General features: G+C 39.1%; 1 protein-coding gene across 4 annotated transcripts in view; it reads right to left on the bottom strand.

The window, feature by feature from the left end:
• Positions 1-20,850, bottom strand: part of LOC123985148 (protein PHTF2-like) — a 76,705-nt gene that overhangs the window by 10,903 nt on the left and 44,952 nt on the right. For 3 of the 4 annotated variants that reach the window (XM_046072551.1, XM_046072549.1, XM_046072550.1), the window contains 5 exons: positions 10,080-10,136; positions 6,645-6,714; positions 5,315-5,473; positions 4,091-4,256; positions 179-340 (listed from right to left, as the gene is read on the bottom strand). In XM_046072551.1, coding sequence (XP_045928507.1) covers positions 179-340; positions 4,091-4,256; positions 5,315-5,473; positions 6,645-6,714; positions 10,080-10,136 — 614 coding nt within the window. The remainder of the gene's footprint in view (positions 1-178; positions 341-4,090; positions 4,257-5,314; positions 5,474-6,644; positions 6,715-10,079; positions 10,137-20,850) is intronic. The other variant, XM_046072552.1, reaches the window with a different exon arrangement.

Here is a 20,850-nt window from a genome sequence, read left to right as displayed (position 1 = left end):
TTAGCGGTTGGACACAAATTTGTGTAACATTTCATAATTTCACAAAATTCCAGATGAGGAATTCACTGGTTTTACCATAAAAACAATTTATTCCAATGGGATCATTTATGAACTGAACCCCAGCCGCTATCTTTGTACATCATCTCTCTTTAGGAAGATGGGAAACGAAAATACACACCCAGCTTTACAGATATCATGCCAGAAATCTTGGAAGAGAGCGCCCAGGCTGTATGTGGTGCTGGCTGAGTGGGAGTGTGGCGCCCCCTCCTGTGTGTTATCGGTAGTGCTAGACCCGTCGCCTTCCCTATGCACCTCCATCTGAGATGCCTTCCTCAACTTCCTTCAGTTTGGAAAGAATAGAGGGGTGGAGAGAGACTTAGAGCGGACCTGGAGACTAAGAATACTTGAAACTACAGCAGTGTGTCCACCAGGAACCTGGCTGCTTTTTCTCACTGTAATAGTAAATTTTTAACCTGGTGCTACCAGTAAAACAAAAATATATGAACTTTAACAGAAACTGAAGTTTCAAAGAGCAAAGCACTGATGCAGCACTGGTACAAAAAGGCACCTGCTGGACACACAGGCTGATACAGTTAAGAGGCAAATTCTACCAAAATCCTCTTTTAGGTTGCTATTCTGCAAAAGTAAAAAAGTAGTAAAAATGTCGGTGTTAAATGCGATAAATTTTCCAATATTAAGAGGAAATGAAATCTGAAGACATGATCAGGGGTGTCAAAGAGTTTTTCATGGATGGATATTGTCCTGTATTCCTATCAAGGACAGGAGTTGTGGGGTTTGGGGGACAATTTGACTAAAACTACACATTTTCACATAATTTTACACCTATTACAATATTTATTAAAAACACACACAAACTTTTTCACATTACACTTAGACATTAGCAAGAAAAAAGCTGAAACAATTCTCACTGATAGTAATATGTAAGTGATCGCACTGTGTGCCATTAAAAATATTAATCACAAGATAACATTGGTTAAACAAGGCTTATAGTGAAGGGATTTGAACTGCAATTTGCTCATCCCCCCAAAGTCAGGGTGAAGCCACTAACCAGCTGTAGGTGTGGGTATTGTTAGGATCTTTATCTTATCCATCCTCTTATCACCCAGTTCTTTTTCCATTACTAAAGAATTAGGTTAAAAAGAATGAATTCAGAACAGGTTTAGAACTGATTTATATTTTTAATATATTGTTTGTTGAATAGCAACAGTAAGGATTGACTTTTGCAGGATATTAATATAAAAGTTAGATTTGGCAGAAATGCTCTTTAAAGACTTAATACAGGACAGAGGTGAAGGACAGCACTTTTTTGGTTTTCAAATTACAATGCAGGATAAACAGGATGTTCATAAAGACTTTCACCTATTACTGGTAAAATAACTGCTGATTGTGAATCATGAGATTGAAATTGCTGATGTAACAAAAATGAATAAATTAATAATTAAAATATAATCCAAAACCTATCCAAATTTCAATTGAACGATGTCTACAATGAAACACTGGGATGGACAATGTCATCGTGCGAGGGGGGGGGGGGGGGGGGGGGGGGGGGTGTATGTACCAGGTAAAGCAACAGTGAACACACAGGGTGCAGATGTTGGTTTTAGTTGTTTTAAAAATGGAGGAGGGTCCAGCTGCAGCCTGCAGAAAAACGTGACGGAAATTGAACTTCCATATATGGTTTGTCCCAGAAGCCACCGCGCACAAAACGTGATGACGTTTATCTCGACCGCTCGGCCCACGCATAGCTGTTAAATAAAGTTAAAAAAGAGGTGTCAAGTGTCAACATAGTACGTTATGTGTTAATATTTACTATAATTATATATTAATGTTCTTGGGGAGCTAGCTAAGGTAATATATGTTTAATGTAACTCTCAAATCAAGTGAAAACAGTTATGTTTGGCAGGTAAGTTTACCTAGCTGGTCCCCTCTGGGTTAAAGAAATGAGTTCTTATTCAAGTTCTCCTCAACTTAGTCATTCAGTTAAGATGCAATCTTGTTTTAACCCATATTTGGAAGTTCAACTTCAGTAACGCTGCATTGGTGTTTGACAGGTAAGCCTCATAGGTGGGCTGATTCATCAGTGACGATCCGAGTCGGACAAACACACTGAGCCATGAGACTTTGTTGGCGCAGCTATGCAGCTACCAGAATTACGGCGTTTCTGCCGTTGTTCTACGTCATTAAACCACAGTTATGCTGCGTTATCATGCGCAGTAGACACTGGTGCCAACAGGAAGTAGCCCGGTAGTAGTATTTTATTGGTCCAAAACTGGCTTCACTGCTCTCCATTCTAATCAGCGGGGTGGCTTTGTCCAGTAGTATACAGTCTATGGTCAAGACAGTGGCTGATTGTCAGCAATATTAAAAATCATTATTAGTCTATCAGAATACGCTACCCCTGATATCTTAAATAAACATGGCATAATATAGTATTTCAACATGCTCCCCATCTCCTTACAGTACAGTTGGAGTGAGTAGTGGTGTAATATGAAATGATTCTGTAGTGGGAGCATTATTTGATAGGGGATATTAGTATCAGAATACGCTACCCCTGAAATGATGTGTATATATAATATAATCAAAAAACAGAAGATGTCATAATAATGAGAGAGTTACAACTTTATGGGATTGGAAAAGGAAACACATAAGTTCCGCATTTTTCGATAGGGCAGAGCGACTCTATTTGCGCTACGGTTAAGTCAAGGCAGCATATATCGTCAGAACACCGGCTCAACATCGTGATGTCTGTCAGCCTTCGCCAATGGAAGATTGCATCGTCTATCGGCCCAACCCTAATCCAAATATCACCAACATTTTTCTTTCAAAAATGTAAATGGGCTAATGACACGTGAAGTGTCCTGTAAAATTTGGCAACTGCTGTTTAATGTGGACCGCAGATTATAAATGAGACTGAATTCTCTGTCTTTGAGATGAAACATCTATAAGACTTGGATGAGGAGACGAGAGACAGAAATGTATAGAGGAACACTATCTGCATTGTGTAAAAATAATTGTACCGGTTTCCTGATTTTTCCAAGTAAAACAGAACCAAGGGTGATGCAATGAAGGTCACCATTACCGCTCCCTCACACTCAAACCTCCCAAAAACCCCTTTCCAAAACCGTGGCATGGATCAATTTTCCTCCCGAGAGTCTGAAAATTGTCTTTACAGCATTTTGAACAAGAAAACAGCAGCCGCACACTGACGAGCGTTAAACCAACAAAGAGAAAATCACAAACTGCAAGTCTAAAAACTACAAAACACACCAAGTAAAGCAAGCTACTTTCTGCTTTCACACACAATAAATCCCGCTTGTCTTTATCCAGTGACATAAGATTTATCATGGAGAGATTTCATTAAAGATAAACGTGCCAATTCAGAGAACTCATTATCAATCAAATGACTTGTCACTTTGGGATGAAAACGCCTGATTTTCTGCCAGGCATGTAATCTAGATACAATACAAAGGCTTTTTTTCAAGTGTCAGTTGAAACTCTTGCCCATAAAAGATCCTTTGAATAACAAGGAACCAAATTACCGGCGTTTAGAAAGATGATACTAAATTAAGTCACAAAGCTGAGGCGTTGATAGAAACTTGTTGAAAACATCTCCATGATAAACATGCTGCTGTTCAGTTAGATTTTTAGTGAAAGAAGTGGCAGAAAGCAAACAACAAGGGCAAATGCAATTCAGCAACAAAAGATGTATTCATAAACTTCTTTCCACAACTGTCTTCCTCCACTCGTTCTGTCTTGTGCTTCCAGTGCCTCCTTTTTTTTTTTTATTAAACAGAGGGACTTTCTGAGTGCAGTGTCCGCTGATACTTTGTTTTGATTAATCTATTCCTCACTCCCTCCTGCATCCATGTTGTCCTCCTTTTCCTCACTTCCCTAACCATCACCTCATCTTTTATTTTACTTTCCTTCTTCCATAATGTCCTCATGTCCAACATCTTCCCTTCCTTCCTGCTTTCCTTCTTCTTTCCTTTGCCTGATCTCTCCCCTCATTATTTTCTGCGCCGTTTTTCCCCGGGCCGGTTTGACAGTTTCTTTCTTTTCCCGTCCTTACCTGCGTCTCTTCCCCCCACTGCTGGAGGCAGGTTTCGGGGTCCTGGTGGAGACGATCTGACAGTGGACGGTGCCCAGCAGCAACATGAGCCAGATGGCTCCGAACACCTCGGTGGTCGGTATCCCATGAGGCTGAGGGATGATGACATACAGAACTGCTGCTGCCACTGCAGGAGGGAAAGAATTAAGTATTCATTAAAATATTAGAACGACCACCTAAGTATATTTGGTGACCCATTTTAGCACTTTGCAGAGAATGACAAAGAATTGTGTGTTATTTGTATTATATTAGAAGGAGCGGACACGATTTTACAAGCACGAACCAGGTAAAGCATTCAAGTAGTGAGTAAACACAAACTAAAATAAGGTGGAGTGAAAAGAATTTTAAATAAAATGGTGAAATAATAACCCACTAGAAATCAAAATATTTTTCTACATATAAATGTTATGCTTTAGTTGCCTTTACTTTAGTGTTAAATCAAAGGGAAGGTGTGTTTGTTTTTATGCAGTACGTTAGGGAAGTGAGCAGGAAGGGCGGAGGGTTTGAGAGAGAGAGAGAGATAAAAAAAATAACCATCTGTTTTTCATCAGAGTTGAAAAGGACATCATGATGTAGGTGGAGGACAACGCTGTTCAGTGGTCTTGAAATTGTTTGTGCAGCTCTGTGGGCGTAACACGGGAGCTCTCTATTCTCACAAGATACTGTGGACCGCATGTGTATTTTAAGAAAAACAGCAGAACAGACTGTTGAATATCTTGTGAACTCTTGGCAGTAGAAGATTTAAACATCCAGAGGATCAGTTCAGCCAAGATACCAGATTAGTGTTTCCTTCGTGAGACGAAACAAAAACGAAATGTTTGTCAACGACCTTTTCCCCCTGACTAAAACGAGATGGCGACAATGTACGCTACCTGTGACTATATTAACATGCAATATGTTGCATATGTATGCAACACTAAAATGTTATTCATAAAATAAAAACAATAAAATCTCTTGTCAGTTAAATGAGACGACAAAATATTACAGGCCATATTTTCTCCCTCTAAATTTTCACTTGAACAGTGTTCATTCAGCTGTATTTTTTTCTTCCTGTGCTTTGCATGCTGGCCGACCGCGGCAACTCTATTAAAACTAGGAATTGTAGATATTAAATGCAATTAAGCATGACTTTGCAACTGTATGACCCATTTCTAATATTTAATGAACATGATGAATGAACCTTACCTTGCAGCAGATAGAGAGCCAGCAGTAAGAGGAAAATGGCTCTGGAGGTGACCTGGATCCACCATCGATAAAAGAATGGGAAGAAGACGACTCTGACGATGCCTTTCCTGGTCAGTGACGTCCACGGACTCTCTGGTTTGGCCTTGGCAAACGCCGAACCTGCGGAGGAAATACACACTTAGTTTAATGAGGCGAACTTCTTAAATCAAATGACTCATCACTTAATACATCCTGAAGTCATATTAGAGCAGGGGTTTATCTTTTAATCTTCTCTCCCCTTTCTGTAGTCTTTTTCATCTCTGCATTTCATCTCGTTTATCTAATCTCTTCCTCAGTTTCTTTCTTGATTATCTGTCTGTCTTCCTGTGCAGTCAAATAACAATGAGGATAAGTTTGACTGATTCAATGAATAATTGAAAATGTGAAGAATATGAGACAGATAGGAAGACATGAGAACGCAGATAGAGCGAGGGTTAGGGGTGACACGGCAGCGTTGGTATATCAGGTTCGTGTGTGAGCATTTTATGTTGCCGCCACTGAGCAGACAATGAGTGTCTGATGGATTTTAGCTTTAGCAGAAGGCCTATCTAGTATGAACTTTTTATTATTCCACAAACAGAGGTGCAAGTATAGAAAATAGGGAAAAGCCGGTAAGTTGTACTATTGCTGTAGTTCTTGGACTGTATGTGGAGACTAGGGCTGGACAATAAAACAATAATTATCGCGATAATTTTTCTCAATAACAAATGTTCACTAAATATTTAAATAAGTATTTTTTTAAATATTTTAAATAATATATATATATTTTAAATAAGTGTTTAATTTTATTCACCTAAATCACACACAAATTCGGACTTAATTTTTAATTAAGATGTTTCTTTGTTGAGGAAAAAGGACTGAAAAAAGTTTTTTACTTAATTTTACTTGTGCATATTTGTTGACAAAGTTTTATCATAATTGTTTTCAATGTTCTACCTCAGATTTGTGAAGTGATTCACTGTTTTTGTTGACCATAAAGAAAAGTTTAAACCCCAATTACCCATCAGGTTTCATACGGCTTTCACTAAGGGGCAAAAATCAGCCGTTAAACTCGAAAGAAATAGCGATTTGATACTTATCGTGATAATTATAGATATCAAAAGATATGAAACCTTTTATCGTGATAACATTTTTGGCCATATCGTCCAGCCCTAATGGAGACCATTAGTAAGCAGATTCCATTGTTTGACCATACTGGGTAGTCCACTGTACGACAAGAGCCTGTCTGGTATCTAATACAATTACCTTGATAGAAAGGAAGTCTACGCGCGCACACACAGTTTTTACTCACCTCTAACCAAGTCCACGTCTATAAGGTCTGGTTTGACATGTCCCGTCTTCTTTGGCTTGTTCCTCAAGCCCTGCAGGGGGAGACAGAGACACACAGAGTCGATGCCAGACAAAGAAAGAAACAGAGATACATTTATCACACACACACAGGAACTCATCTACAGGAGGCTTCTGGTGCACTTTATGCCTTCATAAACACACGCACACACACACACACACACACACACATTGAGTGTTTGAGGAGACACCACGTGCATTCAGGCTCACACAGCTACTAGCTTCTCTATTTCACTGCACGTGCATCTACTCAGGTCATCTTCAGCGAGTCGAGTGTCTTTCGCTACTTTTCATTCGTTAAAGAATACAGAGGAACTCAAAGGACCTTTCAGTCCTTGAAATCAGCTGCATCATTTCAAAAAAACAGTGTTATAGCCGACATTCATCCTTGTGAGGTTTACTGTTATAGCTTTAAGATTGGTCCCTTCTGTAGTTTATGACCCTGGGAATAACATTCCCCTGTGGCAAGCTGACATCCTGTTCCTGTCACTTCCTACTATGATGCATACACTTCAGTGTGTGTATGTGTGTGTCACTGCTCTGTCAGCTGTGATGAAGCTTTGTATGTGGTGCATGAGAGTCTTTCTGTGTGAGTGACAGCAGGAACAGTAAATACAAGAGAGTTTAAAGGTGTGTGTGCGTGTGTGAGAGAGTTACTGTGGTGAGCAGCCTGACAATAGGTTTTAATGAAGTTTCCGATCAGTGACTCTGGGTAAACACAGATATGACCACAGTGCTGTGTGTACATGTGAGCCACACACGCGCACACACACACACACACACACACACACACTTACTTTAGTTGATGATCGTGTGGTGTCATATTAAGCTGCACTTAACTTTGGTCATGTTGCAAGTGTTTTATTATATTTTACTATAAGTTTTGAATCACCGGCTACAAAAGCTTGATTCGGTAATCTCAGATGACTGAGATGACTACTGTATATATTTCAATGGTTGTTCATGCTTACAAATACAATTATTTTTTAATGCAAAAAAAGTAATGTTTTGTACATGGAAAACAAAACACTGTAAAATGGTTCAACCAGACTGACAACTAAAAGAGACAAAGATACCTCGGAGCAAGTTGTTAGGTTCTTAAAATGTCAAAAACAGGTTAGTTTAGGGTTATGGAATATCAGCTTAACATACTATGGACTGACAAATCACATTTTAAACCTATTAAATCAAACCATTGAGTAGACTGCAGAGGGCCCAAAGAAACGAGGGTTACTTACGCTTTTCCAGACTGGAAAACAAATTCAAAATTGCAGGCTATTGGAGGGGGGTGATTGTTTACGATATCTTTAATCTACTGAATATTTTAAGGATGTGAGTCAACAGCACTGTGAAGCTGTCCACTTGAATCTTACTGGCTGATGCCAATATTTACATACCGGCCAATCAAGTTCTTTGTTATCAGTCAATTGTCTGATACAGGAGGCTTGATGAAGGCCCTTATCTTTAAATAGCACAACCAGTGAGCTAATACAATGTGAGTGTAGAAGAGCAAGACAGGGGTGTGTGTGTGTGTGTGTGTGTGTGTGTGTGTGTGTGTGTGTGTGTGTGTGTGTGTGTGTGTGTGTGAGAGAGAGAGAGAGAGAGTGAGTGAGTGAGAGAGTGATCAATAGCTCCCTCTTGGCAGATTTACCGCAGTCCTTCATAAACATCTCGCCTGAGCATGGCTCCCTTATCTCTGCGCTATTCATAGCCTCTTATCTTTACAAAATACTTTTCTGGCAGTTACAAGTTATGATGTTGCCTCAGTGACTGAGCAGTCCAACATGTATGAATGACTCTTAAATGATTAGTGCAAAATCTGAAGTGAGAGGAGTTAAAAACAGTGACTCTTTGCTCTTTTCATATCTTTTATATCATTAAAGGAGGCTTGTCATGTATGCTCATTCGTCTGTTACACTATTTGCCACACACCAAAAACTGTATATATTTAAAAAACAGAATGTGAACCAAAACTCAGCAGAATATATTGTCGTTTCCCATTTGCACCAGCAGGTGGCAACTGGGTTTACATCATCCAAGGTAGCAGCAGGATTATATCATTAGTCAGTCAGTTTGGGTTCATTATTGCAATTAGAAAACAGCAGAATTGATCATGTATGTGCTCGACCATGGGTTATTTTGTCAGAGCAGTTATAAATGGTGGAATAAAACTGCTGTAATATTTATTGTCTTTTGCAAGATCAGAAAGGGAACAAAAGGCAACACTTTAAATGAACACACACTGCTGGGCTCATTGGTCTTTAAACCATTCCGTAATTAATCAATAATGCATGTCACTAATCTCACCTCTCTGTTTACATGACAAGAGGTACAGTATGAGGGAAGTAGGGACAAAATGTAGAAACCGCCAAATTAAAACAAAACAAAAAAGAAGAAAATGTAATCCTGCCCTAAAATTTATTAAGAAGCCTTTTCAGGTCCTTGAACTTCACCAAGGGAACGTTAGATATATTAAAATCTCTAATTAAATCTGAAAAGGGAGTAATGAAGTTGTCCGCTTGTAAAGTTCAAAGGTGAGAGGTCACAGCTGACAGGTGAAGAGGCTCTAATTATACACAGGTTTGGACTAAGAGGGAGTTGCTTTAGGCCCTGCACTCACACAAGCACGCACAAACAATATTTTGTCCCATTAAGCTCTAATTTTAACTGTCTGTTAAGAGTTGTAGAAGACCAAGGTTTCGCACGCTGCCTGGAGCCGACCTTGGTCACATGACTCATGCTAATACAGCTGTGCGTTCATACCAAAAGCAACTCCGGAGGCCACAGCTGCTCAGTTCCCTAATTTGTCTACGGGGAAATGTTAGAAAAACGACTTCTTCCTGCAGCCAATCACAAAGCAGTGTGAACACAGAGTGGGGTTAATAAACACACCAGGATTTGAAACGGCAAGTGAACGGAGCGATCAAACCAACCAATCACAGTCTAGCAATCTACGAGGTGGGTGAGCAGACGTGCACTGTGGGACAACAAGAGGGACGTCCTCCCCGCCGTATACTCACCAGAGAAATAAACTGTGGAGGAGGAGGAAAAGACGAGATGGAGAAGAAGGGATGGAGATGAAGAGAGGAGAGATGGGCAGGTGACACCCAGCCAGGAGGGCAGAGAGGAAAGAGTTAAAAGAAAAAACACTGGCAGCATGGTGACAGTAAAAACAGGCTCAAAAGGAGGAAAGATGGAGGAGTAAAAGTCAGAGACTACAAAAAAAACAAAAAAACAAAAAAGACTTCACAAGGTGAATAAAAAGGAATCGAGGAGGACAGACATTTAGAATAAGCAGGGCATAAAGAAAACAGGAAAACAACAGTGAAGTAACAGAAAGATGGAGGTGTAAAGCAAACAAACAATGAACCAAATTTACCTTTATTTCTCGCTGCTCCACTGATTTCTCCCATATCTGTTGGTCATAGGCGCCGATCTGAAAAAACAGACAGAGGAAGGATTGATGATGACGACATCTGGAGAGAAGAGCTACAGTAAACAGAAAGTAGGTACAAGGTTTTAGTTCCTGGATTCCATGCACGCGTCATCTTCTTGGTGTTTACAGTAAGAGGAATAAACCACAGGAAAGGTTTTCTTAAAAACACTAAAAAGCTTCACTTCCCCTCAAAACATTCATTTCAGAATGATGCCAAGTAGTGTTTTACACATACGAGGAATTTGCTGTGGTGATAAGGTGCTACACGTAGACATCCATACAGTCAATATAAATAAATGTAGAAAAATATGGAATAGAAGAACAACGTTGCAGATATATACACATGTGCATTATTCTGGGTCTGTGCCATGCAGAAGTAATGCAACGGAAGAGAATATTGTGTACATATAAATATACAACAAAAAAGATCAACAATCAACAACAAATATGTGCAACGTGCCAGGTCTGTGCACGACATTTGTATCATTTGCAAGGGGGGAGTGTCAGTGGGGGACCCGGGCCTTGTTAATGAGGCTTGCTGCAGACGGGAAGAAGCCGTTTTTCGCTGAGCAACGCCTGCAGTAGGACAGAACTATGTTTTTCCCTGGAAGGAGCTTTCACATGTCATTTCACTGCTGTATCTCCTTAAAATTAAACAACATACGTGTTATTATTAAAGGATATAATTAAACACTTTCAGATCTCTAGAATTCAAAATTTCAAGTTCAAGGATTTGGCTGTGCAGATTTCACTTTCTACTTCTCTCTCTCTTATTTACTTTTCACCTCTCTGTCTTTACTCACTTCTTTCTCATCTCTAACGTGGAATTAAGAACCTGTGAAACTGGTCCAAAAAGAAACCTCTATGACCTTACTAGTACTTATCAATGTCTCACACACACACGCTCTGCAGGTATATTAAGCACAGTCTCTCTATGCGGTGTTGCTGCATGCATTTCCCCAGAGTCCCACTTGTGGGGTCCAAACACCGGGAGCCCGCTATACTTCAGACAGGGTCAGACAGCTTTGTGGGGACCAAAATGCTGGACCCCACAAAAAAAAGACTGTTTGAGGGTTAAGACTTGGTTTTAGGGTTCATGTTAGGGGCTAGGAAATGCATTATACAGATCCCCGAAAAGAAAAAAAAACAGGCAGTGATACGTGTGAACAAGATAAATGTTTCCCCTGTCCAGACATCTGACCTGGGAACACACACATATAAAACAAAACAGACACACTCCAAGGTCAAACTCAACTACTATAATACTTCTCTTTCAAAAGCCAAAGCAAAGTAGAAGAAAAGACACTGGGAGTCACACAATTTACTTGCTTTTTATACTGTCTGTGATCAGCTGATCTGACCTCAGCAGATCAGTGTATTCATGCGAGTGTGCCTGCAAGGCATCAAGACTGGGTCACCCTGTGAGCTCACCAGTGGAAACTGCATTTTTAATGAGAATTCATTAAAGATTGATAGGAAGAGAGGGGTCAAAGACAAGGAAAGAAGAACATTATGAGAGTAGGTCTAAATGATTTTGGAAAATAATCTAATTGCGATTATTTTTACCAATATTGCGATTTAATATGCGATTCATTTTAAGCTCTTTACCTTCTATATTATTCAAAATGGACAAGCAGTAAATCAGTGTATACTATGACCAACACAATATTAGATAGATTAAACATACACTGTTCTTTCTTGTGTTATGATGAATTTGGTAGAATTATTATTATTATTATGAGCAATGGTGGAGAAGATATATCAAATTATAATAATGAGAAAGATAATTTGAGTCAAGTCATGGCATTAAATAATATGATATATCAGCAGGTTGGCCTACCTACAGACCACAAGAAAAAAAAGCAGTGGAGTACTATGAGTTCAGGCGGATGTTTGTTTTTAATTTCAACCTGTCTAAGAAAACAAAAGCACCAACAGTTAAATAGGGACTGTTTGAATACATTTGAAGATTATTAAGATGTTTATTCTTGACCTTGAAAACAGTTCTTGATATACAACCTCACCATTTTCAAGCCAACAGTGAGGAGAAGTCCTTTTAATATTTACAATGCCATGACAACTGGGCAAAGGGAGATCACGTGGATCGACTGAAAAGCTGTAGATCAGCTGGTGGTGAAATTGTTTTGTCAACTACTGTAGCTCTGGCCATCCTGTAACAATTCAAGAAAGTAAATTTTTTTCTTTTGCTCCCTTTTTAACAAAGTAGCTGCATATGTCACATGATGCTGAAATCAAAAGCTACAGGAGAGCTACTTCTGCAACAGGCATTAACAGCAGTTTCTTTTGTCTCAATGAGTTTAAATTTTGTGTGAATGTGTGCCCTTAATTGTCCTTGTTTTTTACTTTTAATGCTGCAATAAGGGACTATAGATTACTCCTCTGTTCATTTAGCTAAATAAACTGCAATTCTTAAAATCTGACATTATGATCGGGCTCTGGCTTATTGACAAATATGGATCCTGAGGCTCCACCAGATAAGAACAAAGCACCGGACAGCATTAAATCTGATTTCACTGACTGAATTACTGTGTGACATTCGGGCTGACAGCTAATTTTCCACATCACTCAACCTATTAAAACATGCGCACACACACACACAGATTGAAGAGGATGGAAGAGTTCATATGTGGAGGACAGCTAGAGGGCAAACATGACCATGCAGCAGAAAGATAAAGAAAGGAGAGAGGGTGTAGAAAAACACACACAGAGTAATGAGGTAACTGAGATCTGACAGAGTGAAATTAACAACACTCAAAATCCTCTTAACGCACACACATTCATTCTTTTATCACTATCTGCATAACTGATCACCCCTCAAAATAAATCTTAGGCAACAAAAACAATTAAATTACACTTTATCAGTCCACTTGCCTTAGCATTATTATTATTATTATTATTATTCTGTCTTTAAATGATAAAAGATTGTTTTAGGAACCGTTTTAGTAAATGTTCTTAGTTAAATGGCACATGAATCTACACCGATTTCACAGAGAAAATCACAGACTTCACCGACTTGACAAGCTAAGTGCTGAGAGTGCAGCAGAAGGGACAATGACGAGGCCAAGTGTGCCGCTGCGGCACTGCCGGGTTCACCATGACGACGGATGGCGGGACGATCCAGGGGAGAGGCAGAGAGAGCGAGAGGGGGATTATGTCAGCGAAGCAACAGAGTTATATAACAAACTGCCTCTGCAATGGAGGGGGTGTTACACACTCACACATATTTTTCATTATTCTCCCATGTTTTGTTTACCTGTGTGACTAATTGGGACAACATTTTTTTTTAAATGGTCCAGTATTGAGCGAGCGCGTAGCTTCGATCGGTTAGTTTGTGTTATCATGTGACTTTGGTGTAACCTTTAAAACACATACACCACAATAACACAAAAACTAACCGACTTAGACAGCAGTAGACCAGCTACACCCATAGTCTGCGAGGTAAAATTATTGTTTTTATCAGTGGAGTCTGGTGGCTCTGACGAGAGCGATATAATGACCGTTTCTGGTTAAACAAAAGAATCATACTCTTTAACAAAAGCTCCTTCTCTGTAGGGATCCCTTCAATATTGTTGTCAGATATTTGTAATAGCAATCTCAGCCTGTCAGTGGCAAAAACAAGCACTTTAGTGGGCGTACTTTGACGGGCGCAATTGCCACAAGGATTACGTTGCAGCCCTGTTTTGCTGCTGCTGACTGCAGCGTGCTCGCTCAAAACTGGACCAATTTCAAAACATGTTGTCCCAATTAGTCACATAGACACAAAAACAAAGGACAATAGGGTTTAGATTGAGAAATGCCAAGCATTGTGCGTTTTCAAAACACACAATCCTGTGCTCAGCCTTAATCGTTATTCCTCTCAGCAGAGCGTTTTAGCGTTTTTCAGCTCACTGTTTGGGTTTCGTTACTGATCCATCCACTGATCTCAGCGTTGTTTCCAGCCGCAGCAGGAAGCGGTTGTTTGAGAAAATGCTCTACAAAACCACTTTACTCTTCCTGTACTTAGCAACTAGCTGGTGAGCATTTAGCAGCTAAAGAGCCAGATATTTCCCTCAGGAGTTATTTTATTGTTGTGTTTAAAAGTTTGTTTCTGCTGGTCTATAACAGCCAATGCAGGTTCAAAGAGGGTCTTTTATTGTTGAAACGATTAGCCAAATCATTCATTAGTCAATTTTGATAATTCAAAGTCATTTATCAAGGGAAAAAAAAACAAGCATTTGCTAGTTCAAGCTACACAACATAAGGATTGGCTGTTCTCTGCTTTACATCATTGTAAATTGAATATCTTTGTTTTCAGACTTTGAAAGCGTCCCCTTGAACGCTGGGATCTTGTAATGGTCATCTTTCCAAATGTTCCAGCATCTTATAGACTATACGATACATTGAAAAATAACAGAAATAATGAAAATATTCTTGCAGTCTTTTATAAATTAGATAAAGCTTTCAACTTTGAAGTCTTTAGAAATTGTGTCAGGACCTTAAAATTATGTGAAGCAACCAGCTATATAATGCTGTCAACTTCCTCCCATCTGCTAAATCTATTTTCCTGTTATGACTTCCTTTCAGTTTAAAAACCTCTTTACTCTCCACTATGAAGCAGGATGTGATGGAAAATCCCTTCACCTACCTGTGAGAATTACTTATTTACATATGTATAACTAGGTACAGTTGGCTTTGACACAGTGATTAACCACGAGGGGAAACGCATAGAGGCACTGCTGGTGTGTACGAGGATACCTTCAGTTTAGAGTGCTATGTGCAACTGATGGAAAATGTTACGCGTCAAGGTCCCAATGAATTCATTAACACTATCCTGAGACAGTTTAAAAAAGGCATTGGTTAATCCAAATTAGTAACTAATTATTTTCATTATCAATTTTCTATCGTTTTGTTCAAGCAACAGTCCAATATTCAACTCTAAGTGATATGAAACATGATTTTAAACAATAAACTGGTTATCTTTAATCATTGCTGTCAGTTGACTTATAAATTAAACAAATAATTTTACCACATATCCCAAAACAGATGATTATCCTGTAAAAATCCCCAACTATGTGCTGATTTTGAAGCAGCTTATTTGTTTAATGCCAATTTAAGATGAAACTTCAAATTTCAATCATTGGTGTCAATAAATAAGTCATTTCCTACAAGAACAAAATAAAAATGGAATAGTAAAAGGTGCAAATAAACACAGAAAAAAATTAGTCAAAGAGAAATGAAAATGTTGGTCAGAGAGCTGGTTGTGACGTACAGTTTAACCTCTGCTGTGTTTTCAGGTATGACCATGGCAACACACAAAGACAGGAGTGTTGTTGTGAGTGTGTGGTGTATTTTCAGCTCAGACAGGTGTGTGTGTGTGTGTGTGTGTGTGTGTGTGTGTGTGTGTGTGTGTGTGTGTGTGTGTGTGTGTGTGTGTGTGTGTGTGTGTGTGTGTGTGTGTGTGTGTGTGTGTGTAACAGATGGTAAACTCTCCAGCCAGAAACACATTCAGGACATTTACCAAGCAAGTGGAAAGATTTTTCAACTAAAAGTGGGGTTCAGAGAAACTTAGTGCAGGTTAACTTGTTCCGCAACGGGAAAAGATCAGATAATGATCTGTTTTGGACCACAAGTAATGATTAGTTTCTCAATTAATCAAGTGATTATTTAGTATATGAAAGTAATCCTAATTCCCTTCCAAAGCCAAAAATATTCAGTATAATATCACATGAAATGAAATTTACCAAATCCTCATAATATAGAGGCGGGAAATAGGAAATGTTTTGCATTTTCGCTGGTAGAATTACTTTACAATAAAAACGATCATCAAAATAGTTGCCGTCAATCGACTAATCAATATACTGACTAATCATTCCAGCTCTAGATCAGCTTGTTTTATAGAATATATTATAATAACAAAGATATCACTTAGGACTAACACTAACATTTTTTGTATTATTGATGAAGAAGACTATAGATGTCGCTCTCCACTGATCAATTGTTGTCCATACAATTTCAGAAACAAAAATACCAATTACAGTCTTGTCTTTTTTTGTCCAACAAACAGTGTAAAATCCAAACATATTTCATTTATCATCAACTAATCACGTGTGACCTACGACTGAACCCCAAATAAGGAGATACATAAATATCGACCTATAATATATAAATAACATATGAAGCTACTTGGTAATGTATGTGTTGTCTCCTCTACGCTTTAAGCAGCCGTGTCTTCCATATAAAAACTCAAGTCGCAGAGAACATTCACACAGAGGTACTGATCTTATAAAGTCATTAGCATCCACAGATCTCGCCCCCACATACCAAGGATATGAACTGTCACTTAAGTCTTAAAATAGGCCTTAAAGCCGCCACACAAATAACCTGTAAGCGTTTTACAGTGCAACTTTTTGAGATTAAATATATCACCAACACAGCCCAGGAAGCTGGCAACTGGAATGTGTCAGACAAAAAAGAAAAAAAGTCTGTCTGGTGAAGTAAGAGATTAAAGAGAACACACAGCGTTTCACTGTGAAATGGGCTTAGCATGGCACTGTGGTGAGAGAAAAGGGAGCTTCCACACAAACATAGCACTGAGTCTATTTACAGCCTGTCTCCAGACATAGCACAATCACAAATACACTGTTTCGTGCCACTGCCGGAAGACTGCAGAGCACGACAAGGTCAGCTTCTCAGACCAGTTTGTAAGTCTGGACCTTTCTCTCGAACCATAAATCTGGAATTTCTTTATTACAGATCTTTATCTTTCTGAGCGACTTGGTAAATTTATTTTTCCAAACCAGAGCTGACCCACTCATTTGACGATTCACTGACCCACCATTTTCTTCATTTCACATTCAAATCAACATACGATGGCCGATTTAAAGGGTCTGTTCATACAAATTACAAAAAGAAAGTCCAGTGGTCTATCTAGTCACGCACATAGTTTTGGTTTTATTAGCCCAGGTGGGATTTGAGATTATCCGTCACCACACCAAGAAAATAAAGGTGAATGTAATTTGATTTCACAGCATTGAAAATTTACTTAAATGTGTTTTTCCCAGTAACAGTCTCACAGATACTCTGGATAATCCCCTGAACATTCAGGGACTTTTTACAGGGACTATGTTTCTTCAGTAAAGAAAGTAGTACCAATATACACATTCAGTGGAAGTAACATCCCCCATTGTTTAGGGAAAGCACCATTTCTGTTTTTTTAAATACATTACTCATGAATTGAAAACACACACACACACACACACACACACTCGTTTCTGAAGGCTGCATTCACATGAATTCATGCAGACCATAGACGGCAAACCAGAGAGTAGGACAGTGAAATTATGTGAAGCCGTTACAGAATACCGACAACGGTTTAATGTCCTCAGCAACAGAATGTACAACCAGATGTTACCTAGCTCTCATACACAAGGACAGCACATGGGCAATCTGGACAACAAGAAGCTAATAACTTTGATGCATCACCCAGAATTATATGATCAGAGCTTGAAATCATAGGGTTTTTTCTGCATAGAGGAATTTTTGGCCCCCCCCCCCCCCAAAGAGGTTTCAGCGAGCTAAAACCATGTGTTTTAATAGCCATTTATCAAACAACTGTTGAGCAAGTAGAACATAAACTTAAGCAGCAGTAATGGGAGACATAACTTCCTGTGATTTCTCACAATATAAAAAGCAGTTTGTGCTTGAAATGGACCGGTATTCACCGGTGCTGCCACTTTTACATTTTACTCTTTGGTGTACCGGTACTCTTCTCTGCCGTCCCCATTTCAGATTTTCAGGTCTCTACGTGACGCGTACCTGTTCCTGTTCTCTCCTGCCTGCTAATCTCCGTAGGGAGATCAGGAACCATTCATGGAGCCGTGTGTTTAAAGTTGCTCGTCAAAATCACTTTTTGTGTGAACTGACCAATCACAGCCTGGAGTAGGCGGGACATTAAAAAAAGGTTGAGGCACTATAGCAAACTTTATGTTGAACTCGTTCTGAATGCACAGTTATTATTGACAAATTAGTACTTTGCATAAACAAATGAGACTAACCACCATATAGAACATTTTTCTCGCACAATAACTTAATGACTGCACACAACCCAAAAAATGTAACTGCTGTTTTGTCCAACTGAAATTAACATTATAGGCTACTAATGGTAAGCTATATTGTAGCCTGTACTATGATCTGAACTTATAATGAATAAACTAACATTTGCCCTAATCAAATCAAATATTAACCACAGTGGTGTAGACTCATTAAAAAATGGTTTTATTAATGAAACAGCTAAATCTCAACAAATAAACTATCTGCAGGCAGACTATCTGAATAAAGTGTAGCCTGTAAATATATTATACTAACATTATACTTTCTATTTAATGTCCTTTTATTAATATAATAACATATCTTTACTCATCCAGTTTACGGGTATTTGTTTATCAAATGGTCAGAAATAACAAGAAAAAGCTTAGATTTCGGTCAAAAGGTTACTTATTGCCTTTAGTGTACCCGTACCGATCATGCTTACTGTCGCACAGTCACCCACCAAAAGCCCATTCTGAGCCAGGAAAAACCCTGAGTGATCTATTATCTTTGTGTATCTGACATCACCACAGCAACTTCAATTCAATTTTATTTATATAGCGCCAAATCACAACAACAGTTATCTCACAGCGCTTTTCATAAAAGAGCAGGTCTAGACCGTACTCTGTGATGATATTTACAGAAGCCCAACAGTTCCCACCAAGAGCAAGCACTAGGTGACAGAGGCAAGGAAAAACTTCCTTTTAAGAGGCAGAAACCTCGAGCAGAACCATGACTCAGGGTGGGCGGCCATCTGCCTCGACCGGTTGGGGGGGGGTGAGAGTGAGAGTGAGAGTGAGTGAGTGAGTGAGTGAGACCTATTATCATCCATGTGAATGCAGCACGTCTCCAACAAAAAAGTTGCATCAGCCACGGACCAGTTTTGTTTTGCTAACGCCATGTTGATGTCACCTAATTCTACCCCCAAATAATATAATCATGATCCCAAAAGCATCCAGGAATTGAGCGGAACCTAGTAAACTAAAGATGTGGTGGGGTGGTGCCGTTTCCCAAGCTTTGTCTGAGGGGAGGCCCCCAGTCTCAGACTTTGAAAATCCCTGGTGTACATGGTTATTAGGTGCAAATATATTCCTATTGAAAATATTATCACAAGGTTTAACACCGCCCCTCTTAACCCGATTGAGAATTCCTTCCGATCAGGACAGATCAGGGCAGTCTTTTCAGACTGAGGTGGTTACATGAGGCATTTTTATTTATTTATTGGGCTATTATTCCGATTATTAGTGGAATATTAGCGTCCATGTAAACAACTGTCATATTGTAATAGGCTCGAAGCAGACAGATACCCATAAACCTGGACCAGTAAAACCCAAACTAACCACTAGTGGTAAAGTGAGAAGAAATAGTCACTGTACAGTAAAATCCATGCATGTCTAAATTTGGTGATCTTTAATTTTTCAGTTGAAAGTAACAATTTGGCGTACTTTAAAAAGATGAATAGTATTTCTGACAGCATCTCCAATATAACACAATGTCCTGATCAGAAATACACCACCAATCACACCAGCCAAGGCTACAAACACAACAGGGTTTTTCCACCACGTGAGGTCTTGTCAGAGGCACAAATCCACACACCTAAATACTCTCCCGAGAGCAGAGTTTGTTTATTTGGCAGGATTTCAGGTGTTTGCTAAATGCCAAACTACAGACTCTCTCTTGCTCTCTCTTGTATTTTTAGCAAAGCCAGTGCTGAGCTAGACAGAATACAACAGCTGCAATGAACCCCTCTTTACCTTTCAAGTCTGGTGTATCTGCTGTGTTATTGGTCATGGTGGGCCCATACAGATATTTGAATCATTGGAGGTAAATAAAATCACAGTGTCCTGGTGACTCAAACAACAAAGACATGAAAGTCCTGTTTATGTCTAGCAGACAATCCACAAAAAACAACGTTTCTGTAGGTTTCACAAGTGTCTGTGTTTTATCTCATTTACATTAAAGTAGGGCTGGGCGATAGTCAAAAATCTTATCCCGATAAAAAGGTTCATATCATTCGATATCAATAATTATCCCGATAAATGTCAAATCATTAAGTTTTCAAACTTTATGGTCAGAACATGACAAACACCTGCCAACAGTGGATCACTTATCAAATCTGATGTGAAACATTCAAAACAATTATGATAAAAACTAATTTTCAACAAATATGCATGAGTAAAATTAAGTCTTTTTATCAGTCCCTGTTCCTCAACAAAATACAAATCTTAATAGAAAAATGAAGTGCTAATTCATTCATGATTCAAATGAATTAAATCAAAACATTTATTGAACATTTATTATATGGTTATAGAGGTAAATTACTGTTTTATTGCCCAGCCCTACATTCAAGTTAGTCAGAGGGAAAAAAAACAAAACTCTTACATTGTCCAAAAGATGTCAGAGATAAAGACATCCAGAGGACAGGTGTGATCTGGTACTTAAAAAGGGCTTTATTCTACAGTATTATGACTCAGTGGTTGTGGCTCTGCCCTGATAAGTTCAGCCAGCCAGCCAGCCAGCCAGCCAGCCAGCCAGCCAGCCAGCCAGCCAGCCAGCCAGCCAGCCAGCCAGCCCCGAGTGGAGCCATCAAGCCTAATCTTAAATTATTTAAAGAGAGCATTGATTTTCT

The sequence above is a fragment of the Micropterus dolomieu genome, linkage group LG16 (genome assembly GCF_021292245.1).
Source record: "Micropterus dolomieu isolate WLL.071019.BEF.003 ecotype Adirondacks linkage group LG16, ASM2129224v1, whole genome shotgun sequence".
In the NCBI taxonomy this organism is placed as follows: domain Eukaryota; kingdom Metazoa; phylum Chordata; class Actinopteri; order Centrarchiformes; family Centrarchidae; genus Micropterus; species Micropterus dolomieu.
The sequence above is the reverse complement of the archived record's forward strand: the minus strand, read 5'-3'. Positions and strand labels throughout refer to the sequence as shown.